This window comes from Melozone crissalis, unplaced genomic scaffold (genome assembly GCF_028551555.1).
Source record: "Melozone crissalis strain CALT ecotype California unplaced genomic scaffold, PUWL_Pcris_2 ptg000005l_1, whole genome shotgun sequence".
NCBI classification, from domain to species: domain Eukaryota; kingdom Metazoa; phylum Chordata; class Aves; order Passeriformes; family Passerellidae; genus Melozone; species Melozone crissalis.
Window position 1 is genome coordinate 10,733,196 of NW_026535783.1, and position 23,804 is coordinate 10,756,999.

The window sequence follows — 23,804 nt, forward strand, 5'->3', positions numbered from 1 at the left end:
TGCAGTGCCTCAAAATCCATGAGCACTTCATTTACTTATACAAGGATTGGTAAAATGGAGAGAGAAGGGGATCTTCCCCTACTGATAAAGAAAAAAGCTGCCCCCAAAACAACCCTCTTTTTCTTGAAAAATCCATTGCAAGGAAAATGCCCCATCTAGAAAACACAGAAACCTCTCACGCGAACCGGCAGTCACCACTGTCACCCACCGTGGCGTATAAAGCTGAGTAGATGCTCAGAGCAGCATGTTTGGATGGAAAGGATCTCCTGGCCTTCTCAATCACCTCCACATCCCCCGTGCAGATGTTGCCGTTGTTGATGAACTGGTGGTGGGCCCGGCAGTCGCTGCCGGTGTAGTTGGGTTTGCAGACGGTCAGGAAGTAGGGAGCCAAGTTCCCAGTCACCACCTGGCCGGCATTTACAAAGATGTCAGTGGCAAAAAGTCCAAATGCAAACACGCCTGTGAGGAAAGGTCAGAAATAGTGCTTATTCAAACAGGTTCAGACAATGTCGCTACACCTGAGAGGGAGAGACATAGTGTCATGTATTTATGACAAATAGAGTAGTGTCATGTACTTATAATAAATCTGTGACAAAAAAGTGGGACTTCTGCACCTGAAAGAACAGTGTTGTGCTGAGACACAATACTTCTCTTATCTAATGTAACTATCTAGGATTTAGTACCTTTTGGATTTTGACTATTTGCCACCCTTATGGTGAAAATTTACAATCCTGACCTAGCAATATTTGGCACGTACTTTTGGAAGCAACCCAATGCTTTCTTTGCTCTGGAAGACAGCTGCAATTCAGCTCATGTCACCAGGAGCACATAACCTGTGAGATGAAGCATTCACTTGAATGCAGGAACTTTTCCAGGGTTGTGAAGCATCTCTTGATCAATACTGCAGTTGTCACATCCTTCACTGACTCCCCTTGAGTGTTATCAATACAGCTGCTATGAACATATGAGGATCTTTCAGATGCATGTAATGCCTACATACCAAAGGTACAGAACAGCAGGTTTGCAAAATTACCAAACCCCAATGTTCTGAAAGATTAAATCAGCTCTCCTCTTCCCCTTCTCATCACTAAGATTGATTAAAGGTTTTTCTATATTCTAAAAACATAGAACAAATACTGAGTTTTGATGTAGGGATTTTGTGGGTCATGAAGTTTTTATTTCTCCCTTCTGTAGCTCTGTAAGCAAAAGTCATTAAATTATAAATTATCTGACATTGTTATGTATTTAAATATGACCGAGAGCTGGAGCTCGAGGGAAATCATAGGAAAGCTGTGATAAAATCTTAAGAGCTGGCACCACCATGATTGTAACATCTTCACTGCTTATCTATACTGAGTTTAAAAAACAGATTAAAAGGCTGCTCTAGTCTGAGACACAAAAAACATGAGGGACTCAAAACAATGCAGCATACACCTACAGTAACAGACAATTAAACTGTGACTAAGATGGACTTGTTGTACAAGCGTTGAGTGGGGTTTGCCTGTGCCAGTCAGTCAGAGAGATGGTTTGGTGTCACTGTGGTACAGATCCCTTGCTGGGGCGCTGATGGGAAGAGCCCTTCCCTTGGGAAACAGCTTGGAGGGGCTGCAGGACTGCAGAGCTGCTCCTCCTGACCATCCTTGCCCTAGGTCAGCGAGGAGCAGCACACAGGAGGATGATTCTGGAGCCTGAATGTATTACCATTCTTCATGTATGTTTGTTTTTATTTATTATTAATGAACTGGTATGTGATCATGGATTTAAAAAGCTGGTGGTGGCCAAAGAAGGAGGCTACCTTCCTCTGGCTTTGGACTGCAGGACTGGCCCCTGCCTTTTCAATGATGTGACAGTTTCCCTCCCATTAATCTTGCTAAGTGTGCTTGAAAGGAGAGCACAGAGACTGCTCCTTTATTTCCTTTATCCCTCTGGTGATATTTGAAGTCCATGGTTTTCCACAGCCATCAGGAACTTTTCACTTACATTAGTCAGTGCACAAGCAAATTCAAAGGAAAGAGGCAGAAGGGTATAATTTAACCCTGGTGAAACAGCTGAAGTTATGACAGAGAAGAATCTTGTTTTATATACAGCACTCTGTCAAAAGTTTAATTTTTTTTTGGCACAGCTTGCTTTAAATAGCAACTTTCTGATGCGCTGTGCAAATTACAGGGAGTACAGCAAGGATTATTACCCAGCCTTTACAATAATTAGAGGAAATTTAAGTGTCAGGCAGTCTGGTTCATGCTCTTTATCATGTACTTACATGCCAAAACCCAAGACATTTCAGGAAAAAGTCACGAGCTACATAAAACTATTTCAATCTCTAGGAAGTGCATATATACAAAGGTACTTCTCTCCATTAAGAAAAGAAATTTCAACACTTGCATTTTCTTAATATTTGGTAGCACAAAGTGGCTGCCCAAACTGCAGAGGCCTGCAGTGACCTGGAGAAGGGCAGAGCAAGCCATGACTGAAGCCTTTGTCACGTTCTGTGGTGCAGCTCCTCTCTCGCAGCTCTGCCAAGCTGAGCTCTGTGTAAATCACAGCCCTGTGCAGCAATGGGTCTGGCTGGCAGGGACGTGACCCTCGCAGGCTGATTGCACCTCAGGTCTCTTGGAGCAAGGGTTGGCTGTAATTGATTTAAAGGCTGTAATGCCAGTGTGCCTGGGCAGAGCTGGACAGTCCCCTGATGGTTTTTGCACCTCAGGAATCCATCTGTTCAATGGATTTGTTCAATGACCTACAGCAGCTAAACTAACTGACCAGAGCACAAAAATGCAGTGGTGTGATTGCCAGCTTTTCAGAGGCAGACAAATTGCTCTGAAAGGCTTCATGGGAAGGGCAAGCAGCCCCAGCTCTTCAGGGTCAAACAGCTCACATCCCTGATATAATGTCAGAGAGAAAGAATGGGAAAAGACATGTCTCTTCCAGACTCTGGCACCCTGGTGTAATGGGAGGTGGTGCCATCCTGCTCAGCAGCAAAGTGCTTTTTTTCAGTGTGCTCACTCTGGGCCAAAAAACCTGGGGATGAACTGCAGTGCAGAACTTGGCACATGCTGAGAAAGGATGGGAACAGTGCAAGCCACATGGGAAGCAGACCTACAGCTGCTCACTAGCAGAAAGGATGAAGGTTAATTGCAATTACACAAGGCCAATCTTTCCCCTCAGCCACTCCTGTCACATAGTCTGGCTGCAAAAAGAGGCCTTAAAGAAGAAGCAGAAGCTATGTCTGTTAAAGCCTCCTGACTTCTCATTGTACTGACTACTCTCAGCTTGTGTCTCAGGAGCAGAAGCAGGTGCCTAGAAGACAAAACAATAAGTAGAAAGTAACTGGGAGAAATACTAGCTTAGACCAGATATAAGAGGGAGGCTGTACTCCCTGCTACTCTCTCAGCTGCTCCAGAGTCCAAGAAAACAGAAATGAGATTTTAACATTTCTTTACCTCCAGTGAGAAAGACCTTAGACAAATTAAATGTTCAAGTAAAAAAAAAAAGAAAATGAACAAACAAGGAATGTCCTGTTAAAAAATGCTGAGGATGGATGAGGTGAAGCTTGACTTGCCCATGTCATCTCACCTGAACTAACACTTGCCTTAGAAAACTCTAAGTATTTAGCAGCTTCAATTTTGAATGCTTCATTTTTAATTTCTCCACTTACACATCCCTCTAAATAACTGTCAGAAAGTCCTAAATGAAGCCCTGTCTGGGCTCTGGGCCCACATCCTATTCTCATGCTCTATCTCCTATTAAGCTCCTTCTGTGGCAGTTCATCAGTGTTGCCACCTCCAGCTCTATGGCTTTTTCTAACAGAGGCAGCTGCCCTGGAGAAGAATCCAGCTCTTCTCACTCACTGTAGCCTCAGTAGAACCCTCTGTCCTCCCTGCAATTCATGTTCAAGCTCTCTTCTTCCTCCCTGGTTCTATGTAACCTCAGTCACTGCAGCTGCTTGTTGTCTCCGTAGAAACTCTCGCCATTAGAGGCATTTAAAATGCCGCTGATTTGAAAAAAGGGGACAAAATCACCACAACAAAAATCAACAAAACCCCCCTTGGGACTTGAAGAAGAGCAGCTGAAATAACATTGGGAAGAGATATGTGAGAAGCCAGTGGGTAGAAATAAGAATCAGGAAGTAGAAGGCTTTATTAAGGAAAAATCATGAAACCTGTAAATAAAGTGACGAAAGAAACAATGCACTGAAGGGTCCATGAGACATCAGAAGCTGAGCTCTTCAGTAACATATCATCATGTTTTCTACCAGGGATATTTATTTAGGCACTCCTCTTTGTCCCAGTTATCTGAATTTGTCACTCCTAACCTAACTTGCTCATAAAGTGTTAATATTTCACATGCACACTCATACTCACCTAACCCCTTTCCCACCCCTCTGTTTTTTAAGGAAGATTGGAGTTTCATTGGAGAGTGTCCCTTGGAAGGACTCAGGGCTCTATGGGAGTGCTGATCCTCAGCCCATTTTTGAATGTTTTGCTGTAAGAATCCTGTGCATCCAATAAAGTCATACATTTATAGTCCTGTGACTCAGACTCTGCTAAACCACCCTTCATTTAATCTTAAAGGGTGTGTAAAAAGAGGCCTGTATCATTAATCCGTTTTACAACAGGAGGGATGGGGATTGCAGGGGACTTTATTGTCCTGTTGCCATGGCATCAGGAACAGGCTCAACATCAAGCTTCTGGGCACTCATAACCTCGTTCTAGGACTAGCTATGGTCTTCCACTGAAAACCCCACAAATCTCACTAATCCAGGGATCTAAAACTTCCTGAGCCTGACCATGCCAGAAGAGATTCAGTTCCCATTGCAAAAGTCCTCTGGAGGCTCAAGACTCCTCCTGACAGATGTACAGATGTATCTTCCTTCCTCACTGCTTTCACAACCACCAGTTTTCATGGAGGCAGCTGCCAGCTCAGAGCCTGGCACCAAGGAGAACTGTGAGGGCTGATGTGTCCCCAGCACAGTGACCTGTTCCTCTTTGATATTCTTCACTGAAAACATCTACAGTTGTTCAAGCAGTTTAGGTTTGGGGCAACAGCCCCAAATTCAGCTCAAGGCCCATGGAAAGGCAGCCAGTTAATAACAGAACATGCACTATATTTCACAGTGAACTTCAGAGGCAAGGCAGACAGAAGGACAAGGTCAGGTAAGCTGTCTGGAGCAGCTGCTCAGGGAATTGACATCAGAGCTCTGGGGCATATCTACCCTGTTACAATAAACTCAATGTGTGTATAAACCTTGTAAACCTTTATTTGCTGAACTAAAATCTCAATTTGCTGAAATAAAGCCCTAATTTAATTATTTAGCTGCCCACTGTGAAGTGTCACCATGCTTTAGATTAAGTTGTCAACAGAAGCTGATGTGTGCCATTTGTTAACGGCAAATTATGCGCATCCGAAGTCAAAGCCATTGGTAACAAGCTGATGAAGCATGCTGAATTTCTAGATATCTCAACTAGAAAGGGGCTACTTGCATGTTATCAGGGCTTTGCAGGTAGACAACTTAATCACATGGATTAGAAACCTAATATAATGAAATGCAACACAATACCCACCATACTCACCCTGTCAGACTGGGTCAGGGAGGTCTGAGTCCCTGATCCTGGGGGTATGATAGCAGCTGCACATAAAAAGACTGAAACCTTGACTGAAACCATTCTCTAAAATAATTTATAACCTCTATTTGCAATACAAAGGATTAAGTAGAACACAGACTCAAATGCAAGGCGGAACGATGTTAACAAAGTGCTGAATGTGAAATTACAAGACATAATGAATAAACATACAAAAAGCTGTGTATGCTCAAGTTGGGAGACAGGGAGAAGAGGCAGAGGCCAGGAAACAGCCACTCTTAACAATTAGTTTCTCAAAGGTTCAGCACATAAACAGCAAGTTTTGGCATCAAAAATGGATGACAGAACTGCTGGGAAGGGTGGGGAGAGGAGGAAGGAGAGAGGATGTGCCTAAAGTAAAGCAGTACAGCAGCAATATATTATAAAAACTGTTCTGAAGCAATTCCACATCACTAGTTTGACCTCAAAACCTTAAAAAAAAAAGCAGCTGTAAAAGATAAAGAGGAAGATGGAGAAAATTGAAGCATACATCAAAGTCTTATGTTTCCAAGCTAAGCCAGCTTTTTTTCACTGATAAAGTAAGTGTTTTTCTAAATATAGGGAACATAGCAGGTTTCACCAATCTAGGCTGTGATACAGGAATTGATATACACTGCAGCAAGGTGAGAGGCAGTCTTTTGCCACAAAAGCAAATGTCAATCAGCATGAAGGATTTGTGTCTGGGCCAGAAAGCAAGAAGAAATTGTGGCTCTGCTTCGAGTAGACAAAGTATCAGGGAGAGATTTTAATACAAAGCTCAACATTCAGGGTCTCGACTAAACTCAGGAGGGGAGGCTCTTAGAAACAGACATGTGCTGAGACCTTGAGGAAAACAAGGAGAGAATCAACAGAGAGCACAGTAAACAAGATAGGGAAAAAAAAACAGAGAAGAAACATGGGGCTTTGTTAGCATTCCAGAACAGCTGTCAGTTTTTTGTTTTGCTCTGCTTTCAAAGTGCAAAAAAGTCCTTAATTCTGTGTACATGAAGGAAAAGAAAGAGCAGAAAAGCTCAAATCTAGCAACCAGAAGATCCAACGGAGATTACATTACAAGAGTTCTTGTATTTCACAGGACCAAAAGACAGCTTAAAGTTTCCCTTTTTGTGTCTCTTTTCTTGCAAAATATAAATGAACATTCAGTGAAGTATGTACAGCTTTCTGCTTGTTTAGTGGAAAGCACATTTAGACTACAATTCTTAAAATTGTCTTAAAATTCCCATCTCTTCCCAGCAACTTTCATTACAGAGTTGGGGGGATAGAGGAAAAGCCTCTTTGCACTCCTAAAATTTGGGACTGGCTACTCTCACAGTTCTCCATGATGTGACTTGCAGGGTCAGACAGTAGTGTTCATTTTTCCTGACACATGAGAACCTAGACACATTGCAGGATATTTCCCATTCTTTGGAATAATATAAACTGTAATGCCTTACAAGGCAATTTTCCAAGGGGTTAACTAACTGCTTTTTGCATGTACTCATTAAGACTAGCTCAAACCTCTTGGTACCAAAACTAAATTGGCAGACAACTTTTTTTTGCAACAAGGCAGACTGCTTGGTAGGGAAGATAACTTACTTGCAAGAGAACTTAGTTAATCAGCTCTGTAACTTTTGGCCCTAAAGTTTATCAAGAGAAGGCACACACAGAGAAATCCATGTACAAGCAACCTAGTTGTCTTTGCACAGCCAAGCACTTGGGAAGCTTCATTTTGGAGTGGGCTAAGTATGGAGCTAACTTCCCTTGATCATCCAGGCACAGGGCACAGCTGCTCAGTCCATGCCCTGTTTTCAAAACACAGGTGAAATGAAAAACGAAAAAACATGCAGTTATCTTCAGTTCCTTTCATAAATTATTTCATCCAACAAATTCTACTTCTCTCATTTCACTACAGAGGCAGGGAAGAGGTTTCAGAAGAAAACAAGCACACAGTGTAGTTTTAGACAAGGCAAAGACTTCTAGCCTTTTCTAATAATATTAACTTCATTTTTCTCAGAAAAACAAAAACACAGCTGGCAAAGCCAAGAATCATTTCCCTAGCATGGCTTATGTCCCACTACTCTCTGGGAGTCCACTGTATCATTTCTACCCCCTTCTTTTCCACCAGAAGAGAAACAACAGCATGTTTAAGAATAAAGCCAACTGTGAGAAAACACACTGAGCAAGAACTCAGCCTCCATGATCTAAGGACTTCTAGTGCTGACCCCACAGGCAAGAGTGCTTGACTGGGACTTTGCAACATGCCAAATGTGCTGGAACAGTCAAAAAGCCCTGAGTGGCCCAGTGGACACTGGTACCCTGCTTCTCTCTTAATGGCAGTCTGCAGCCATTTCAATATATCCCGGAGGTTATGTGGAGTTCAAGGGTGTTTTACGCTTAACTGGGTTTCTGTGTCTTTCTGTTTCCCCCCAGCAGCACACAGACCAGGGCCAAGTAACAAAACACAGGTGGTTTGCTTCCCCCTCTCTGGTGGCAGAAGGCACATTTCACTCCCTACCTTCCATGCCTAAAGCAGGAGGCACAGAGAGAGCTGAAGGAGAAGGAAAACCATGGTTCCTCCTCGTTTGCAGCACGCATTTGCTGATGACAAATATGCCAGCACCTTTAGCTCCGTGCTCTGAGGAAGTATCCCTGCTTGCAGCCAGGGATGTGCTCCACGGAAGCAACACAACACCTGCCACAGCCACAGCAGACAATTTCATTCCAGGTAAAGCTCAGAAATTAAGCAGTGACGGGGAAGAAGCGCCCCAGATACTTTCAGCTTTTTTCCCCCTACTGCTTGTTCTAAGTCAGACCATGAATATGGGCTCAGCTCTCTGTGAGAGGCAGTGTGTGAGGAGGGTGCTTCACTTCTGGGAGTGCACAAGGAGGGCAGTGCTGTGATGGCAAAGCCCCTCTTGCCCAGTGGGGAGCATTCTGAGGAGCCACTGGCCCATGCCAGACATCCCATCCCACGCATGAACTTGGGACTCATCAACAGTGTGAAGAAGGTAAAGCGGTTTGCAAGCACCATAAAAAGCAACTTCCTAATGGTTTATTGACAGAACTTAATTTCTCAGCAATTAACTCAATGAAAGCTCTAAGAAAAAGCAGATACAATGAAAATAATATTATTATTTTGAAGTGAGCTCTGGGCTTTTTATGCTGTGCTCAGCTGAACATTATGTGGCAGAGCTATGGATGTTAAAATTAGAGCTGAAAAGAAAAATGCTAAATAGATGAGCTGGTGAGGACAAATTTGTAACTAAAATGGGTAGCTTGCATAAACTAGCAATGATGGATTTATTAATATAAGGATTTGATTGGAAAAACCTTTCTTTAAGGGTCTCAAAAAAAGCTTTAAGCTCAGCAGAATATGATCTAAACCAGCTCCAGCCAGCATGATATGGCAAATTTTGAAAGTTACCTTGGAAATCCTGAGGGGACTATCCCTCTAAGGTGGAAGATGCCTGCAAAGATTTCACAGCTTAATTAATTTTGTGATGTACTTTGTCAGCGTGTTTCGTCCTGGTTTGGTGCAAGCAGGGTCCAAGCCTGCAGTGCACAGGATGCTTACCTATAAAACGTATTATTCTTCGAAGCAGTGGGTTCAGGTAACAGCACTCTCCAGTCAAAATAGTTTTCTCTTGAATAATGAGGGTTTCTCGGGTTGACTTTATGAAATACATGGATATCTCACCAATAAAAATCTGCCAAGGAAAGGGAAAGAAAGAGAAGGTCAAAAATTGCATGAGCAAACACTGAAACATGGGTGTCTAGCCCCAGCCCACAGACAGTGCCACACAGCTGAGTGTTTCTGAGGACCCTGCACTGGCACTGTGGGGCTCAGCAGGACTGACACACACCTGGCTTCCCAGAATGATGGAGAGGGATCATTCCTGCACTCAGTGGTGCAGAGACCCAGAGAAGCTGACTTCACTCATGGCAAAGACTGTGGTGCAGCATCCCTCCCCTCCTCTGGCTGCACCGAGCTGAGAAATGCTCATTAAGCCTCAGCCTTGATGAGATGCACCTGGACTAAGCCCCTGTTGAGCATATCAGAGACACTGTGTGTTCCCAGAAACTCTGCTGTCTAATGAGCATTTGTTTTTCCACTAACAGCCTTGGAAACTTATTTTTCTTGTCTGAATAACAACCCAAGTGAAATAATATTTTTGTTGTTGAACTTTCAAAAAAAGCTACCAATGTGAGTTTTGCCCAGGGTGGAAGATTACCATAACTGCAGCCCACTCTCTTGTGACCCTCAGAACAAGGGGTCAAAGTGAGATCCTTTTGGAGCTCCCAATTCCCACAAGATAAAAGGGTAATGTGTATGTCTCAAACACTGATAGCTGGATGGCCGTGGAGCCATCCAAGGACTGTTGGCAATAACAGAAAAGAAATGTTGGTAACAACCAAGGATTGTTGTTATTAAAACAATGTGAGAAAGAGCAATATTTGACTAAATGTTCTGTTATCAAAAATGAAGTCTCCACAGAACCACTCATCATGGTGTTAGCTGTGCTTATGTATTACATATTTTTGTATGATCTGAACATTCATGCTTTCTGTAAATGTAATAGCTGCTTCCCATAGGAGTAGGATCATTCCTTAAGCACTTAGAACTAATTTAGTTCTGTTACACTGAGGCCTATCTACCCTTACTAAAGCTGGACAGAATTTAATCACAGGCTTTAGAGGCAATGATGACCCACACACAGCAGGAACCTCTGAAAATATCACCTATCATGTTATGTCAGCAGGCTTTAGAAAGGGAAACTGGGACCCTTTTAGAAAAACAGAGTTTGTAATTAAAGTCCTTACAATAAAAAAAAAAGCCTGCCTGATGTGGAAGAAATGAGCTTTTAAGGGGAAGCTCTTCAAGATTATTAATTTAATACATTAATGCAGGACATTCACAAGAGAATCCATAGTGCTGGGGAACAGTCAGAGAAATACATAACAGAAGTGTTTGTGTACACACACACAGGGTGGCACAGACACCTGGAGCTAGAATAAATGTCAAGGAAGTCACCTCAGTTCACTCTGACTGCTGGAATGGTGTGCTGTTTCAAGGGCAACAATTTATCCTTATTAAGCCAGATGAGTGTTCTTATTGATTATTGACATTCAAGCCAAGTATGCTCAACCTCTTTATAATTCTGCCCGCTGATGGCAGGAGCTGTGGAGCTGTAAAATGCATGTCGATAATGGCATCTGGAGGGGAGCTGATGCATGGGAGCTGCACTGAAATATTGCCTTTATCCCGTTTCACTCCATCTGCTCTTAACAGAATTGGCAAGCAGTTCAATAAGCTCAGCTCACTAACGACGGGGCTGGGAATTAAGAAAAAGACCATCTGCACTAAAGCAGTTTGAAAGTGACACTCTGTTTCAACTCGTTTATTATTTGAATTATTACAATGTTCAGAAGTTTGAATTACTGCTTTGGCTCTCTGTCTGCCCGGGGCTGTACACACACACCGAGGGACGATTCATACCCTGAGGGAATTCCACTCTGTGAGCACAGGGGCTGCTTGACTTCAAAATATCCTAAACTTTTCAAACAGGAGAGACTTAGGCATAAAACGTACTAACAGTCCTCCTGTAACTATGCATCCACCTTTAAAGTTCCTTTACATCAGAGGTTAATGGAGTATTTTCCTGCTTCAATTCCCATCTTTGTTTCTATAAATCTAGCTGTCTGGCATGCTCCTAGCGACTCCCATGTGCATAGATTAGTTCCACTTAGATTTAGGAGTAAATTTTGCCAGGCTGTAAATCTCTTCAGTTCCATTCCACTGATTTAAGCAGAATTATCCCAGATTTCCTACAGCATAACAGTTCAAAATTTGATTTTTTAAAAATGAATACTGCCTTTGGTTTAGGTATATGGCAATAAAGCTGTGTTTGTGTGGAGATACAAAGTGGTTCAACATAACTGGACCATTCTTGTCATGTCATCACTGGCACTGAATTTTGTTGCTGAAATTTGTTTTCTAATATGCTTAATATGGGCTCTGTAGAATGTCAGCCTTGCTGATTCTGAAAAATTCAATGGGCAATTGGACACCTGATTCTGAAAGCTAATCTGTCTGTGTGCAGTTGAATGTGGTCTGAATAGCTCTCAAAGAACTTGTTTGTTTTTTGCTTTTTTTTTTCCTTTCCCAGGCATTTCTGAAATCAAGTAACTCCACTGATTCTCGTGATTTAAACCCTGAGGATGCTGCAGGAGCAGGGTCCACATGCAGCCAAGTTGTCCAGCTGGCCTCCCAGAATCAATCACCAGCACTGCTGAGTGCCTCAGCTCCTGCCAAAACAGAATCAGCACTCCAGGAATGGTTACAGATCTGTTCTATAGCTGACATCTAAATATAGACTCTGTACCTAAATATGGGCTGAAAAAGAAAATAGCAAGCTAACCGCTTTTATTTCCATTTGGGAAAACAATGCAAGGTTAATGAACTTCCGTACCATACTGGTTTAATTAGACAGGAGAAATGTCATGAGAATTGCACTAGATTGAAAGTGATCTGCAGTCTGGCACGGTGTAGGTAATAGGGAAGCAAAGGTAGTGCCCTGCATGTGTTTTTGCTCTTGGTTTCCTGAATAAAATAGCAGCTCATCTCCACTGAGGACATATTGCTTGAGAACTTTTGCTCACATTCCATTTCCTATAACTACCAGGTAAAAATACAAGGATGACCCAAAGCCCAATATGAATCAGAAGTACCGACCCAGCAGGCATTTTTCCTCTCCTGATTTCAACCTCTCCAGTGAGAAAACTTATTCAATTTTCCCTGCCTTCCCATTACTGGCAGTGTCACCAAATACTTGCCCCTCAATGTTCAGCTCTCAAAGCCCTCTGCTGCACACACTTTACTTATTTCCTGGCTCATCCTGACCCAGCAGATGATAAAATTATCCGTCCATTTTCCTCTTCAACAGTCTTTTATCCATGATAGTCCTTCAGCTGACATTTTCAGACAGTGAAATGTCTCATCTCCCCCTTTCAAGTTCTCAGCACAGCATTAGCACCTGATACTCCCTGCACTCCTGCACAGATTACTGACAGTTCGTAAATTTAATTTTCAATTTAATCAACAAAATAATGGAACTATTGCTTTTAAAAGGATATGGAATATTTTTTTTTTCCCGGTAGCACTTTCTGATAAGCTCATACAAAGGATCATTTGCACAGCTTTGTTAAAAAAATAAAAAAAAGTGAACAACAAGAAGACCTGTTTCTGTGAGGATGAACTAAAATAAACTATGCAGAAATGTGTCTTTGGTACAACTGAGAGGAGGTTGCAACACAGTGGGATATTGGAGCTGCCCTCCTGCAGTAATTGTGCAGTGGGGCAAGGCTGAGGAGCTGATTGGAAGAGTTGTATTAAATTTAGAAGAATAATTATTGATGGTGCTGACAGGCACAACTTTTAACCTCCTTTGTTCCTTCTATCAGTTTTTCTCAGAACAGAGCATTGGCCTTGTACCCCAGTTCAAATGCTGCAGCAAAGGTGAGGCAGCAAATGCCGCATCCCTTCTTCATTCCCCTGCCATGCTTTTGCTCACTTCTCCAGCAGTCAAAATACTTCTCCTTAGTCATGTTTCTCCAAACTCCTGTGCATGTAGAGTGCCACAATCTGGTTCCTCCTGTGCTCCAGTCCTGCTGCCCCAGCCTCAACTCTGTTTTCTCCCTTTGAAAATCCTCTACAGATTCACTGCAACTCCAGCTGCTCAGCTGCATCTGCCCTGACTGCCTCCCTGCTGTCCCACAGCTGCTGGCAGAGGCTGCACCTCATGATGGAAAATATCCTAATTATAATTTTTTTTTTTATTTTATAACTTTGGTCAGTTTTCACAGGATCACAGAATGAGCTAGGTTGGAAAAGACCTTTGATATCATCAAGTCCAACATATGTTTGCCTTTGCCCTGGGGAAAGGGAATTAGGGTTTATTTCCTCTTTCCTCTTTACTTTAGGGCATTGTTCCACCAGTTGAAGGCCTGATGAGCTTAAAATCTCTACAGATTGGGAGCAGAAGAGAAGATTCACCAAAGGCAACAGCCATCAGTGGCTATCAAGTGCCATGAATCCATCAACTCCAAACAACAACCCTGGTCTGGAGAAGGAGAGAGAAGAATAAGGACCTGCTTAGCACCAGAGGTGAAAATACCTGTAAAGAGTAGGAAACCAAATACTAAGAACTAAGTAACTTGGAACAAATGGCCATTAAACCAAAGAATATCTATGGGTTTTGATTGTATAAAGTTTGTGAAAAATCTCTTAAAATACATGTGGTATGGAATGATTTTCTCTGTACAGCCAGCCTATGTGAGGATGAAATTATTTCTGTTGTACATCCTGAGCAGAACAACATCCTGGCCAGAAATAAAGTAATGCCTTCATTCTCTAACACTAAAATTGTTGTTGGGGAGTTTTTGTTTTTCCTGAAGTTTTGGTGACACTCACAGCCCTCCTGCTTCTCACTCACTCACTCACTCACTCACTCACTCACTTGTGACAAACGTGAAAACACTATTTTTGTAATTTTTTCACACTTCCAATGAACACTAGGGTTGTGTGGAAGTTCCCACTGTCTTAATTTCTGCTGCAATTCCACATGGATAAAGAAGGAGGAGGACCAGCAAAGATACATGAGAGAGATGCAGGATGCTCCACTGTGCCCACAGTTTGGGACTGCCTCAAGTCTGCCTCTCCGTGAAAGTTACTTCCTTCTGCTGCTTTTCATGAAAAAGTACAAGTGATGTTATTTTCCATCACAGGAAGACAATGGAGTTCCTACATTAGGCAGAATCATGTGAAACGCACACATGACCTATCTGTCTTTCCTAGGTATTAAATTAACATTTTTCTCATTTCTGTGAGCTTTTAAATCCTTCAACTTGTTTACTCTAACAGCACCCTTGTGACACAGTCAGTCCTTCTTAACACCACTTTATACACTGAAACCCCACCCAGGGACATGCTGCAACACACAAAAATCTCTGCAGCAAACAAAACTGAGCTTAGATCTTGGGACACCACTGCTCTCAGTTCTGGGCAGGTTTCAGCAAGCCATATGACATTTCCCAAAGCCTATGCAAGGATGCATGTGGCTGGGTTTTTAATGTCACAAATAGAAAGAACCAAATTAATCAAGTCTCCAGCATTCAAACAGCAGCTAAGGGGAGGAGGGGACGTGAGGAAGGCACTGGCTGTGAGACAAGCTGCACGCAGAGCGCTCAGAAACAGAGAATAGCAGCAGATGAGGGTTGTGGGGCTCTCAGCCTCAATCAGCCAGCTTCAGCATCTCTCTCCCTGGGAGAAGCAGGACTCTTCACCAAAAGGTCACCTTTGCAAAATGTTCCAGAGGGCGTTTCATCAGCACTGGCTTCAGCTGGGCCAAAAGCAATTCTGCCCTGTTGCACTGTCATGTCTCTGAGGTTTGTATTAGAACAGCTGCAGTCAGGATAGGGATCTCCTTCAGGCTCTACATTGGAGCTCATGACATCAAGGATGGAGATCCCACAGCCTCTACTTCAATTTTTCCCTACCCTCATTGTTAAAGTTTGCCTAGTTTTTAATCCATTTCAATTTTTGAAGCTGGTGTCCCTTTGCAAGGTTGCCTCTTGTGATCTGAACAGTTTGTTTCCCTCTTCTCCACAGTCCCCACTAAGAACATGGTTTATATTGACTTTCAGTTAGTGTTGTGAATTCCTTAATTCCTTAGATCTCCCTCACACTTAGCCTTGGCCCCTGAGGAATATTGATCTGCTATCCTATCTGCTACCCTCAGAACCTGCTATTGACAATGTGAAGCTGAGAGACTCTATGGTCAAACTAGCAACATTTGTATTGAGAAAAGGCACCTCAGAAGGCAAAGGCTGGCTGAGGTCTGCCTCAACAGCCTCCCCAGGACACAGGATTTCTGCTGTGATCCACAGCCAGGGCCCTGACCCAAGCCTGCAGAGGCTTTCCCTGATAAGATCACTATGTTTGATATTCCTGAGGACAGGGACCGGCTGAGAGCTCCCTCAGACACTCTCTTGTCTTTGCCATCACGCCCTGCACAGGTGTTCTCAGGCCCCAGGAATCAATACTGTATTTTGCAAAACTACACAAGGTAATGAAACAGTGTCTTCAGCTGAACGTTGCAATGCCAGCTCACTTTTAATTTTCCAAGGATACAAACTCAATGGGTTCAATCTGCATTCAATTACTCACCTCATTGTGTTTTGGAGTGGGTGGTTGTTGTTGTTGAATGAAAACAATAGCAAAGAACAGTTGCAAGTACTTTTCCAGAACAAGAAAATTGCTTTATTGTTTTTGTTTCTCTTTTTTATTTTAAGTCAAAAGGGTTGAAATACACAGTTTATATTCTAGCCTGCTCAAAACCCAAAACTGTCTTAGGGTTGTGCTCAAAAACCTAATACTGTGGTAAAACTGTCTAAAATAATTATACTGAAGTTCTAATGAAGAAAATACACATTTTCCACAGCCCTGCATTGTTCCTCACAAACTGGCATGTGGCTGGGACCACCACAGAGTCCCTGAGACACTGTCAACAGAAACGCCTGAAAGTGTTGCACCAAACCAAGAAAGCATATTTATTCTTCCAGAATAGTGTGCAAACAGCAGAATACAAACATTTACACAGGGCACACCTTTTCCTCACTCCTTGGTATCCCCAGCTCCTCATTCACCACCTCACCAGCCCTGGCAAGACTCCAGGAGGGGAAGGCAGAGGACACAGCCAGCTGAGCCAGCACAGGGGTTCTTATGTTGAAGGAAGAGACGGAGATCTGACTCCATATTTCAGAAGGCTTGATTTATTATTTTATGATATATATTACATTAAAACTATACTAAAAGCATAGAACAAAAGGTTTCATCGCAGAAGGCTAGCTAAGCTAAGGATAGAAAAAGAAAGAATGATAACAAAGGCAGCTGTCCCAGAGTCTCTGTCCGAGCCAGCTGACTGTGATTGGCCATTAATTAGAAACAACCACATCAGACCAATCACAGATCCACCTGTTGCATTCCACAGCAGCAGATAATCATTGTTAATATTTGTTCCTGAGGCCTCTTAGCTTCTCAGGAGGAAAAAATCCTAAAGAAAGGATAAAAAGATTTTTCATAAAAAGATACCTGCGACACAGGGGGAAGCGTGGTGGGCAGCAGGCTGTGGCACAGCAGGCTGTGCCTTCTGGCAACACCAGGGCCAGCAGAGCCTGGCGATTCCTGCCTGGAAAAGCCGGGAAGGAGCTGCTGTAGCAGAGCTCTGAGCTGCGTCAGACGTTCCTGGTTCTCCTGGCAGCTGCAGCTGAGCAGCCACAGGGGAATCAGCCACAACAGGCAGAGCTTCCCTGGCTTCCCTTACAGAAATAAATCACTGTAGTAACATGGCTGGGCTAAGCCAAAGCCAAGGAATCAACACAGAATAGGAGAACCATGGGGAAGAAGGATGTTTCTGAAGTTTGAGGGGTAAATGCAGATTGTAGAGAGAAGCTGGAACAATTTCCCCCTACTTCAGATCAACACTGTAATTCAGCTTCTAGTTCATAATCAGACTGGGTTTGGTTTGACTGATTTCAACCTTATCTGAAAACAAATACTCCTTTGCACAAATTCATAGCACTGGGCAGTTAACAGATTACATCCAGGCTGCTACTTCCCACCTGGAAACAGAAGGAAAGAAACTAAACTCTGTGAAAATGGTAGTGGCACTTTCTATGCACTTTAGGGTAATGAAGAACAGAGAGAACAGTGCCCTTGAAGCTTTCTGCCACTGCTCAGTATTCATTTCAGCAAGCTGGCTCTGTTCCTAAGCCTCTCTGCTTCTCTCGGGTGGGCAGATAAATCACATTGGATGGAGCAGAGCAGGCAGCAGTGCTGAACTCTGGAAGGATTGTTTAGTGCCAGCTGGGGAATTGGCTGCTTTGCAGTAACCTCGTAACAGGGAAAGCTAGTCTTCAGGGACACTGATGAATGTGGTGGAGTCATCCCAGAATATTTTTAGAGAAATCTTTCAAAAGCAATGGATAAAATTGCATAAAACCAGGCCAGTCACATTTATTTTGCCACTGAAAGTGCAGGGAAATGCAGATACAGTGGTACCAACCCACAGCAGCACTTCTGCAAAGTGGTCTCAGAAATAAAACACATGCGTTCATTTTCCCCATGCCCAGTGTCATAGCCAAATGACAGAGACACAAAGATATTCCATTAAGTTCACAAAGATGTTCCCTTTTGGCTTGCAAGCGCTGTAACACCTCAAAGCTGTGCTGAAATCATGGCTTTGAGTCCTCCCCAGACCCATGCACACAGGACTGCACTTAATGCTGCTTGTGTCTCGGATGAGGGAGCTTGCACAGATCCCTGGGACACCTCCCACAGCTCCAGAAGCCCTTTTAGATTTTATTATGAGCCAGTACCTTATTGCTGCTGGTCTCCACCAGCAATCACTCCTCTCATGGCACGAGGTGTCAGGACCGTGGTAATGTGAAAGCAACACAGAAAGATCAAATTTGCTGTCACATCAAACCAACCATTTGCCAAATCTGCCATTCTGCCTTTAGAAAGTGAAGCAGTGAGTGTTGTGCAGAGGAGAAACTATTAATTGCAAAGGTAATGGCATTACCTCTGACTTAAGTCGTGTCTAGGTGGTGGAGCTGCTCAACGTTGGTGATTCCTCCTGAGAGCAAAGTGTAGGGAGTGAAGCTACACCTTAGCTGGCAGAGGATGCACACAGCGCTCCCTCCCATGAGGAACAGCTGTGTGGATCTCTTGTTTGTGTGGAGGTTTTTATTTTTTTTTTGTTTTTTTTTTTTTTTAAAGAGTACAAATCGTCACGGTCTAAATAGAAATGGCTGCATTTGCTCCTTGCACTGAAATCCCTGGGACATTAGACTGGATCAAACCTCTCTTCCCAGGTTGTGGGCAGGCTGAGTGAGAGGCAGCATCAATTTGGGCACAGGATGACAGATGAGGATATTCACATTCTGAATGGACTAACCAGCAGGGAAGTGCAATACAGAGTTTAGGGAGAATCTGGGCTCACTTTCTGTCTCGTTTATAATCTTTTTATTGATGACCATTGCCAGAATTTGGTCTGCAGAGTCAGCTACAAACCAAAGAAAAATGTGAAAATACTGTGCAAAGAGAAGAAGGAAGGTCTTTCAGGAAAAGGTGGGAATGAGGAAAAAAATTAGGTTACTCCTATAAAGACCTTGTGATGACCACCAGTCAGGAGGACAGAAAAATCTCTGACATATATCCTGGTTGAAGATTAACCCAATATTAAGTAACAGAACATTAAATAATTGAATTATGTATTAATAATACAATATAACAATACAACTAATTAAATAATGTGATTAAAAATGCATTAATAAATGCTGCATTAAAAGTGGGGGAAAAAAATGTTTTGCCAGGGGAATTTGACCTAATGTCTCCTTGAGGTTGTACCTAGAGATCCCTAGTGCTGAGCACGGTGCCAAGAGCCCTGTGCTGACCCTGACCCTGCCTTCTCTGTGTGGAGCAATGTGTCCAGTGCAGCAGCACAGCACAGCCCAAGAGGCAGAGTTACCAGCTAAACCAGCCCTGGATCCAGCCCAGGGTGCTGACTGGACCCAGGCCAGCATTCCTGCACAGTTTACATGGGATGGGTTGGCTCACAGAGTCCAGCTCCACACAGCACTGAGCTGAAGGTCCCTTCAGCACCCAACAACCTTACCTGGCATTCATTACAGCCTTTCATTCTTTGTGTTCAACATGGGCTATGGGAGCTACAATTAAAGCACTGTTCAAAGAGTCACAGACCTGCTCATGTTGGAAAAGGGCTTTTAAGATCGTGAAGTCTGACCATTAACCCAGCACTGCCAAGTCAAGACTCCAGCTCAGCTTTTCATAAAGGATAGTAATTAAGAAAAGCTTCTTGGGTTACTAAAAAGCAAAGGAAATGATGATCCAGTGCAGCAAAACTTGAAAGGTTAGCATAAAATTTTGGCAGAGCAAGAATTTAAATAGAAGATCCAAATAAAGAGCAACACTCATTACCCAACATTTTATCAGTAATTGAGGGACAAACCAGTCATTAATGTCATTGCTCTGTAATCAAGGCATGGCCGTGACCCACCACCTACCTTTACATAAAGCACTTGTGAATGCTGCATCCCTGAACGTTGGCACTACGTTGATGGGAGAGGTCCAAAATGTGGGGGTTTTGGTTTTTTGTTTTGTTTTGGTTTTGGTTTTTTTATTTTCAAATAATCTATTATTGCAGCAGAAAGTAAAATGAAATCCTTGGTACGCAACAACATCCAATACATAAAATAATTCTGTTACTGCAGATGTTTTTCATAAACTTATGATGTAATCCACTTCAAAACACCTGCTTGTCTTTAGAAAGTGTCCTGTACCAAAACCTATAGCCTCTTCTGCAGATCCCTTTCACACTTCTTACCACATTCTGTGACAAGAATATGATTTGGTGCACTAAAATTACTGCAGAACAAAACTTAAAACAGACTATGGCGAAGCACTCACTATTTAAAAATAAATATGTAATGTACAGCTTTAATCAACTTTTGAGAGTGATGAAAAGCAAAATTAATACAAGAAATAAATACTAACAGAGAAGAAATAACAAGAAAGAAATGAAACAAAAGTCCATAAACAGAATCTGACAGGAATTTATCAATGTAATTACAAATTCACCAGAGCTTGGGATGTTGGTGAAATATGCAACTTTCTGTGTGGAAAATGGAAAAGGGCTGAAGTTTTGCTAACCAGTGAGTGCAATAAATTGTTTGGCATTGTATGTACTCTGCTAGTCGAATATTTTCATCTGCATAGAAAAGCTAAAAAGCTAAAAATTGCAGTTTACTGGCTGAATACTGAATAAAATCAGGTTAAAAAAAAGTTTAGTGACTGTTGGAAACAAAGAAACTATTAAAAAAAGAAAACAGCATTCATATTTTTCTTTGTATTTAGCATCCCTCTCCTCATCTAAGCCTTTTAAGGCCATTCAACAGTCCTTTTAATATAGCAGGAAATAATCCTGGATATACTGCACATCTGACCTGGATGATTTTACTTCAGCTTTATCCCGTTTTCTTATTTCCAGTAATACATAACCTTTGCATTAGAGCCTCTCTGGAGCCCAGGAAATTCACAACTAATCACTGAAGTAAGCAAGCTATTGTAAAAGGCTTAACAAGCTCTATCCCTCAGCCTTGCATTGTGATTACCTCAGAATAATTACTCCTGGAGGTAACTGATGAAGATCATATTAGGCTGAGGCAAAACAGAGATCCTGCTAAGTGTGAATCAATTACATCCGAACGGAGAGGCGAGGGGACAAAGATATCACAGCACCATTGTTATTGTTTATGGGGATTTCAGATAATTCCTCATACTCACGATCGCTGTCGGGGTTGAAGCCAGCACACAGTACAGCACAAGCGGTGAAATGAAGCTCTCGTCCTCCGTCCCAGGGTAGGGTTTCATCAAATTGCCATCCTGACAGAAGAAACCTTGGATATGCACCTGAAAAGTGTCTGTGTACTCGAAGTAGTAGGCGAGCAGAACAGTCCCAGCCATGATGACGAGCTGAAAATAAAGCATAGTCACAGAGAGAGGCGTTAGTTGCTTTTTGAACAGATGCAGCTGTGCCTGCGAGCTACTCCAGTGCTGTGGACCATCCTCCCTTCACCGTCACTCTGACAACCCCTGCCATAATGGTGTATGAGCCTCTGTGTGTGTGTGTGTGTGTGTGTTTCTGTGCCTCTGCTTTGCAACATCTGTTACATAAACCTTTTGGCAAACGACGCCAATGAACGTCTCAGATGGGAGCGTGTCCGCGCTCGGCGCGCAGGGGCCGGGAGCTGTGACAGCTCACAGGGCATGTGAGTGTCAGCGCAGGAGGGATCGATGGCAGCGAGGCAAAGGCAACAGCAGCAGCAGCTAAAAAACCTGTGCTCGGTGGCAGGGGAGTGGGAGAGGATTGTTACAAAGCCTAGAGGAAGCCAAAGCCAAAACGCTTCCCCGCTGCAGCTGCGAGCCCGTGCTGGGGAACGTGCGTGTTGTGCTAATTCAGACGAGCCCTCTGCGTGGCCCAGATGAAGATGCATCCAGAGGAAGACTTCTCTCCTGACACTCACTTTTCCCTGGAGCTGCTTCTTTACGAATAAAGCTTTACAAGTCTGCTCAGAAATCTCCACAAGCAACCTGTGGGGGACTTCAGTGCACTGCCTGACTTACCCATTCTACCACAGCCACTTTTGAAAAAGCTGGCTTGAGTCTGAAGCTGCATTTATATGACAGATATGAACGGCAAGGAGCCTTTCTGGTCTCTCTTTCCATACTTCATGGCTCCTAAATGGCTTGGTTGGAAGCTCAGCAATCTGCTTTTTTGTATATATCCATAGTACCAACTTCCCACACTGCTTCAGCAACACATCACCACAACCTCACCAAAGGTGTCCCAAAACTCACCTCATGAAAATAAGCAGATTTACTAATTCTTGTTCTCCCTCTGCCACACTGCAAAGAAAATCTGACATTCTTCACCCAAGACAAAAATAGTAATTGATTTATAACATTTTTTTTAGGGGTAATGGTCTTAAAACTAAAAGAGGCTTGATTCAGACGAGGCATAAGGATGATGTATTTTACAATGAAGGTAGTAAAAAAGGGCACAGATTACCCAGAGAGATGTGAATATCACAACTATGGAAGTGTTCAAGGTCAGGTTGTACTGGGCTTTGAGCAACTGGTCTAATGGAAGGTGTTCCTGATCACTGCACAGGGGGTGGACTAGCTGGCCTCTAAAGTTTCTTCCAACTCAAATCCTATGATTTTAAATTGTGACTGCAGGATCTGATTCAAAATCCTCTTTATGGAGACTAGTGCCACTATTACAGAAGTTGTCACTATTCAACTATTTTTGTCATTTTAACTATACAAGTTATCTAGTCACACCATAGAAAAAAGTGGAATAACCAGGTCCTGGTCTCAGTCTTTTGCCTCCAGGATCTCTGCATTAAAACTGTATTGCTGCAAGATTATTATAAGACCTCTGAAAATTAATTTTGGCAATTCTGTCTCAAAGATACACTTGAAGATATTCATGCACTCCTCTGGCACGTCTCTGCACACACAGCCAGCCATTAAAGCTATTGTATATTACAGTAAGAGCTGGACTAAAATAAGGAAAAATAATGAAATCTGATTAGTCATTGATGCAAGTAGCAGACCAAGAACCCCTAAATGGTTGAGGTGGGGAGGGACCTTTGGGGGTCAGTTCACCCTCCTCTGCTCAAGCAGGGACACCTCAGTTGGTTGCCCAGGACCATGCCCAGATGGTGTCTGAACATCTCCTAGAATGGAGCCTCCACTACCCCCCTGTGTCACTTGAAGGACAGACTTAAAAGAATGTCACAGTGAAGCCATAGTTGTGACACTCTTTTTAACCTTCAAATTAACCATCTCATTTTGTAGATGCATTATTTTCAAGACCACATACCTGCCCAGAATAAATTCTTTTAACAAACTTCAAGTGAGATGCTGCTATCTGTGTAGTCACCAGGGATCTTCACAGCAACCTCCATGAGTACAAACACAGTCCCTCAACTAAGGACACAGGAGTTAATTTACATTTGAATTTAACTCCTTGAGCAGCTATAGATTTTCTGATCAACCTGGGCAACTCGGCTTTGTTAATTGACACAGAGAAAGGCGATGACACTATCACTACTCTACCTGACATGCCCAGATAAACATGTTGGAGATTACAGGATGCTTGCATATAGAGGTGTTTAAACTCAGTTCCAGCACCTCATGTGATCTGGGCTGTCAAAAGCAATCTGACCCACCCTTCCTATCCCAAACATACTCCCAGAAATACTTCAGGTTGCCAGCCCCAGCTGGCAAACACAGGTAAATGATAAATAATACATGACACAACAGACAGCTGGTTTTTCTCCTCTTACTGGAAAACAGAGAAAGCAGGTTACTGAACTTTTAACCTTCTCTGGGTGTCATATGGAAAAGAGAATGCTTTTCAAACAATAAGGTGCTTTGATACGGGAGGAAAATGTCACTTATCCCAAATGCAGTCTCTAGACAGCAGTTCCACAACTAACCTTGACCTTTCCATTGTCAAATACTGACTCAGTGCTGCACAAAAACCCCTCTTGCATACAAAA

The 23,804-nt window shown here is 42.9% G+C and overlaps 1 protein-coding gene across 1 annotated transcript in view; it reads right to left on the minus strand.

The window, feature by feature from the left end:
• Positions 1-23,804, minus strand: part of PLPPR1 (phospholipid phosphatase related 1) — a 119,318-nt gene that overhangs the window by 9,976 nt on the left and 85,538 nt on the right. Inside the window, exons 3-5 of the mRNA XM_054285846.1 lie at positions 21,019-21,207; positions 9,169-9,301; positions 209-459 (exon numbers count right to left, since the gene is read on the minus strand). Coding sequence (XP_054141821.1) covers positions 209-459; positions 9,169-9,301; positions 21,019-21,207 — 573 coding nt within the window. The remainder of the gene's footprint in view (positions 1-208; positions 460-9,168; positions 9,302-21,018; positions 21,208-23,804) is intronic.